This window comes from Myotis davidii, unplaced genomic scaffold, assembly GCF_000327345.1.
Source record: "Myotis davidii unplaced genomic scaffold, ASM32734v1 scaffold3, whole genome shotgun sequence".
Taxonomy (NCBI): domain Eukaryota; kingdom Metazoa; phylum Chordata; class Mammalia; order Chiroptera; family Vespertilionidae; genus Myotis; species Myotis davidii.
This window is the reverse complement of record NW_006295062.1, coordinates 1749729-1756024: the sequence shown is the minus strand read 5'-3', so window position 1 is coordinate 1756024 and position 6296 is coordinate 1749729. Positions and strand designations below refer to the sequence as shown.

General features: G+C 50.0%; 1 protein-coding gene and 1 long non-coding RNA gene across 3 annotated transcripts in view; both read right to left on the bottom strand.

The window, feature by feature from the left end:
* LOC107184083 overlaps positions 1-6296 on the bottom strand; it is a 9146-nt gene that overhangs the window by 178 nt on the left and 2672 nt on the right. The window lies entirely within an intron of this gene.
* The window catches only part of TMEM177 (transmembrane protein 177), a 3992-nt gene continuing 3495 nt past the window's right edge, over positions 5800-6296 (bottom strand). For both annotated transcript variants that reach the window (XM_015567780.1, XM_006769667.2), the window contains exon 2: positions 5800-6296. This exon is cut by the window's right edge and continues 914 nt beyond it. In XM_015567780.1, coding sequence (XP_015423266.1) covers positions 6187-6296 — 110 coding nt within the window. In that variant the 3' untranslated portion in view covers positions 5800-6186.

Below are 6296 nucleotides of genomic sequence, written 5' to 3'. Positions count from 1 at the left end.
AGAGCGGTGTGGTCTCGCCCAACTCTGGCTTCATGGGCCAGCTCCTGCGTATGAATCTGAGATCCTGCCTTCCATGCCCACTCCCCAGGTTCCCTCCTGCCAAGGGGAGGCAGCCAGCTCTTCCTTCAGAGCCCATTTGCAGACACTGGGCCCTGATGTGCAGGGTTCCTACTATACATTCCCTACCTCGGTGCTGGCACAAGTGCCCACCCACTCCATGGTCTCAGAGCTCAGCAGGAGCCCCATGGCCACAGCCACATCCTGCTAAAACTGGATGGATGGGGAACCCACCCAGCCCCAAGAAAAACTGATTTTGTTTTTTAAACTGGTGGACATTTCATACCTGGGCAATACTGAAGACCCCCTCTGTCCTGCTGCCCCTGTGGGACAGCGAAGGGTCCCCAGGTTTGCAAACAAACTTCAGACTGACCTCGGGGATAGGTTCTCCGGACCGAAGGAAGGTGAAGCCATTATGAGAGCACAGCTTGTGCTAACTACTGTGCTTCCAGACCCCTCTGCCCTCTCAAGACTGCTCAGTCCTGGCACCTCAAAGTTCGCCTTTTCATGTCAAGCAAGCGTAAGGCAATAGACACCTGCAGCAACATGGGAGAACGCAGTTGCTAGACCCAGAGAAAAGGCAGTTAAGAAGTGGCAGTCTCCATGTCTGTCTCTGTTGCTTCAGGGAATAAGCCGATCTAGTCAGGCAAGTATCCCTATGGGATTTGTAGGGACCCCATATATATGCTGATTTGAACCCTCATATCCTTTTTAGATTCCCTCTGAGGCCCCATAGACGCAGTTTGTTGAAGTAACAAGATGTTAACACTTCCGAGTTGCCTTTTCACTGTGGGTTCCTCCCTGACTTTGGACTTTGGCGTAACTTTTACTCATACTTGAACCTTTCTTGTTACACCTCTACTCAGAGCAACTCTTGTGTCATTTTGAAGAGAGTTCCTTAGACTATAGACCAAAAAATCACCCATTTGAAGTGGTGGCGTGGGGCCAGAAGAAAAGGGTATCTACTGTCTGGGTCAGAGTCATTGACATGGTCTTTTCCCCAGCTTGCCGTCTTTATATGTGCTTGTCTCATCTCTTGTAACACTTTTTCCCCCCCTATCCCTGGAGATTGTCTTCAAGATGTTGATGTCTAGAATTTGTAGATTTCGCAGTGTGGTACAACTTTATATTTTGTCTAGGTTATTTCTCCAGGGGAAAAGGCAATAATTTCCTAAAATCCATACGAATGTGAAGACAAGCAGTATGTTATTGGTTGTCATTTTTTACAGTATTAAATAAAAATAGTAAAAAGAAAAATATCCTCAGGTGAGGATTAAAAATAAAAGTCAACAAGAGTATATGCTTGTGTCAATTTCACCAAAACCTTACTAACACACGATGTTATAGTACAGTGGTCGGCAAACTGCGGCTCCCGAACTACACGCAGCTCTTTGGCCCCTTGAGTGTGGCTCTTCCACAAAATACCACGTGTGGGCGCGCATGTACAGTGCGATTGAAACTTCGTGTCCCATGCGCAGAAGTCGGTTTTCAGCCTGGGCGAGGAGTCTATTTTGAAGAAGTGGCCTTAGAAGAAGTGGGGGATGTCGGTAGGTTGGGCGACGCCACAGGATACCAGCGTGGGGGGAGGCGCCAAATATCAACAGTACTTAAACTATATAGGTAGGTTAATAACAATGTACCTACCTATATAGTTTAAGTTTAAAAAATTTGGCTCTCAAAAGAAATTTCAATCATTGTACTGTTGATATTTGGCTCTGTTGACTAATGAGTTTGCCGACCACTGTTCTAGTATTTAAAAATTACCAATATAGTGGGTGTAAAGGATGATCTCTCATCTTAACGCCTTCTTCTCCAGTCTTCCAGACCTCCCTTGTCCTCTCAAGACTGCTCAGTCCTGGCACCTCAAAGGTCCTGGCACCCGAGGGCCACCTGGGTCCTTTGCTCTCAGCTGCTGCCAGGTAATTTCCCAAAAGGTGTCAACTGGTAGTAACCTGAAGAACTGCCCTAATTGGGACTTGAAAAGCTGTAAGCACAGACTCGTACTAGGCAGCAGTGAGTTCCCTGAGGGTTCAAGTCTCAAAGAATTGCTGGTATTTGGGCAGCAACTCACAGACCTGAACTTCTTGGTACTTGTACCACTTAAAAATACTAAAATTTAGGAAACCAATCTTCTTTTAAAGTTTAAAACTATTTCATTTTTTTTGTCAAAACAATGAGGATACATATTAATATCCCAATTTTATAGATAGGAAACTCAAGATCAGAGATGTGAAATCACTTGTTCAAGGCCATCCTGCTCAAATGGCAGGACCAGGATTTGAACCCCTAACTGGCTGCCTAGTCTGTGCTCTACCTCTGCCTCCTAAGGTGCCCTGTCCTCAGCTGGAGCCTCCTAGGTCTCTGTAACACTGCCCTTCCACCCCATTCCCACCTCGGCACTAAATAAATCTGGTGGCCCTTCTTCTTCTGTTAGCTGAAAGGGTCTCCTGGGAGTTCCAGAAGGCTCTTTTCAGTGACTTTTTTTTTTTCCCTGATAAGAGCTGAGGCTAGAGTCACCTCTAACCAGCATGGGGAGAAAGGCTATAGAGTCCAGAGTGTAAGTTTGCACCATGAAATCCTAGGGATAAATAGGGCAGTATAAACATTGGGTCTCAAGAATGGGATCTGGAGCCAGACTGCTAGCTTCAAACTTTGGTTCTGCCACTTACAAAGCTTTATGATTTGGGTATATTTCTTCACCTTTCTGCGCTGTTTGCTTGCCTGTATAATTGAAATAATACCAACTACATGTCCTAATTTGGGGATAAGTTCTTTTTTTTAAAAAAATATATTTTACTGATTTTTTAGAGAGAGGGAGAGGGATAGAGAGTCAGAAACATGGATGAGAGAGAAACATCTATCAGCTGCCTCCTGCATACTCCCCCCTGGGGACGTGCCCGCAGCCAAGGTACATGCCCTTGACCGGCATCGAACCTGGGACCCTTGAGTCCGCAGGCCGACGCTCTACCCACTGAGCCAAACCAGTCAGGGCGGGGATAAGTTCTTTTAAATGCCTCTAAGAACCCAGCACAGTGTCTGGAATACAATAAAGGCCCCATAAACATTATTAGAGGGATGTGAGGACCTACACATCCATTTGGGACCCAGCCTGTGATGATGCGGGGGATGGCTTCCATGTGTGTGTGCTCAGCTCCGCGCATGGCTGCATGGGGCCCTGCACTGTGGGCACTGGCTGGTGGGGAGGGAGGCAGCAGAGTAGGATCAGGGATGGGCAGAGCCAACGACAGCACCTGGGACTGCCCTCCCTGTATTCTCGCTGTGTTCGGATGTGTATGTGTGTGGTGGAGGTTGTATTTGTGTATTGATGTAGCTCTGAAAACTATGAACATGTGGGGGGCAGGACTCAATAGAACTATGTCCCCTAGGGATCCAGGGCAGAGTGCTGATGACTGAGAAGATGCAGGGCTGTGTTCACTGGGTAACTTCCTGTCTCCTGGCCCATCTGCAAAGCCCCAGAGCATGTGTTTTAACCTTTTTGTGATCAACCCCCAAGCTGTGTGGAGGGGCCCAATATATCACAATAATTTGGAGGTCACCTTCCCCTAAAGCCTCTTGGCATCCCTGCTTCCGTAGTCACCTGAGCCCTGCAGGAAGTGACCCAGAAGTGTCCTGGTTTCCCCACTGAAATCAGCAACGATGGGATATCCGGACCAGGCCCCGTCCCAAGTCGGGAGACAGGACTGGGGTCACGTACCATCCGCACATCTAGCCAGCCTTATGTAAGTGCGGAGACTCCGAGGAGCCAGGACTGTCTGTTGTCGTCTCAGAGCCTCAATCATGTATTAAAAATGTTATGGAGAACCTCAGTCCAGAGCTATAAACAAGACACAACCTGCCCTTGCAGGTAGTACATTTAAGCAGGAGATGCTAAGCCACTAACCCCAGGGCAACTTCCTTAATTACAGTTAGCAGTAAGGGCTAGGCAGAGATACAGGGTGTGCAGCAACAGGGCATGAATGGGGACAGTTACTGGAGTCGGTCCCTGAGTAATCCTGCAGGAGAGAGCGCTTCAGGTGAAGGACGGAGCCATGGTAAAGGCCTGTGTGGGGATAGAGGGGAGGCACTTAAGCAATCATAGAGCTGGGGGAAGTGGGATGCAGGACAGTTGGGCAGGCCAGCAGGCCCGGGCTAACAAGGAGATGCCAGGGGCGGGCCTGTAGAGAGAGGGTTTCAGATATTCATATTGCTTAGGCTTGGGCCAGGCTCGGGGAACGTGTGGAAGGCGGTGATGAGGAAGGGCAGCTCACAGATGGGAGGCTCTGGGCCAAGGTTCGGAGCTGGGCCCGTGTAGAGCATATGCAGGGAGTGGGAACAGCCTATGAGCAGAGACAAAATTTGACATGGAGCAGAGGGAGCCAAGTGAGCAGCAGTTTTAGGGGAACCCCTCCCCACACACATAATGGGGCTCCCTTATCTTACCATTTGGGAAGGCAGGCTTGATGCCACCATCTTGGCTCTTGCTGGGTTGGTGAGAAAGTGAAGCACATCGAATCCAGACCCCAAACAGTCAAGTCTCCAGCCAAGACTAGGTGGTCCCGTGTGGCAGCAACAGCAGCAGCAGCAGCTGGATGACATGCTGAGGGGCCACTGAAGGTGGTATTTCTGAGTGGGGGCTTGTTCACCCACTCACTAACTCATCCATTCTTCTATGCATACATCAAGCCTGTGCCCGACACTGTTCTAGGGACCTGAGAGACGGGGTGCTCTGCCTCCAACAGTCTGGCTAGGCCTGATATGGGGAACCACAGGCTGGCAGAATGGAGCCAGAGCACTGAGTGCCAGCCCAGAGCGAAGGACCCAGCAGGAAGGCCTGTTTCCTCATCATGCTCACTCTCCATTCAGTCCGCTGCAGGAGCTATGTGCCACCACGTGGCCTCCCGTAATGCTATGTACCTTCCCCGAGTTACATGATAACAGGCCCGAATCCTTCAACTCTTCCAGGGAAACGTAATCACCAACAAAAACAACACAGGAGGCCTGGCTTGCTGATCACAACTCTCCTCACCATCCCCATCTGATCAAAGGTGGGCTCTGGCTCTATCTACCAGAGGACTCAAGGAAAACAGCAGGCTCACGATGGGACACCAGGCCGGGTCGACAGTCCACTTCTACCCCTCTGCTCTCATCACCGTCTCCTGTGAGCCAAGTTCATCCCATCTCCATCACCCCTATGCTCCACTTCACTTCCTCTCCGAGCCCTGGCCATGCTCAATATTACATCAGTGGGCTCTGTCCCTGCAGGGCCACAGTTTAGCAACGGCTTGTTCCTTCCTCTTCCTTTGGCCAGAGCTGCAGCCAGGTTTCCCTCACCATAGGTCCTACCAGGTTCCAGCCACACGTCTCCCCTTCAGGCCCAGGGGCTCTCCTGGGGCCCACACCTTGTTGGCTTCCCAGCCCTCTCTGAGCATGCCAGCTGCACTTGGACACACCACCTTCAAAGCCCCACTGCAAGCTCATATTTCCCAACCTCACAGGCACAGTAGCTTCTCATCTTGACCTCTTAAGGCTTTTTAAAAAAATGTTTTTATTTATTGATTTTTGAGACTGAGGGAGGGAGAGGGGAGATTGAAATATTGAGAAACATCATTGATTGGCTGCCTCCTGCACACCCGCTACTGGGGATTGAGCCTGCAACCCGGGCATGTACCCTCATCCGAAATTGAACTGGTGACCTCTTGGTTCCTGGGTTGATGCTCAATCACTGAGCCACATTGGCTGGGTGCCCCTCAAAGCTTTTAATCTCTACCACAGAAGGAAACTGGGATCTGACCAACAGGCAAACCACGGGATGGTTCTTCGCTGTAGGAGTGTTCACATCCTCCAAGCACCTCTGGTGGTGAGATGTATGATCTCATCCCCACAGCCTACTGGTTTCAAAGACCTAGAAGGAGGGATATCCCGTTTATTTATGCCACACCCTTTTTGCCAGAGGACCCACAATCCTGCCAGAAGTGTACATCTTCCCCATTTCACAGTGGAGTAAACCAAGGCTCAGATTCATAAAGGGATGTGCCCAAGGTCGCTTAGATGAGAAGGGTTGGGTTGAGGTAGAATCCAGGCTGTTTAACTCCAATAACATTGGGCTGTGGGTGCAGAGAGCCCCCAGGGTCAATCGCAGGGTTGTGCCTGCACGAGCTGGAACTGTCCGTGAGATGAACCCTTCAGGAGTGGCCTGGGTTGCGTGCTGCCCTCCACATCTGCAGCATGGATCCCGGCGG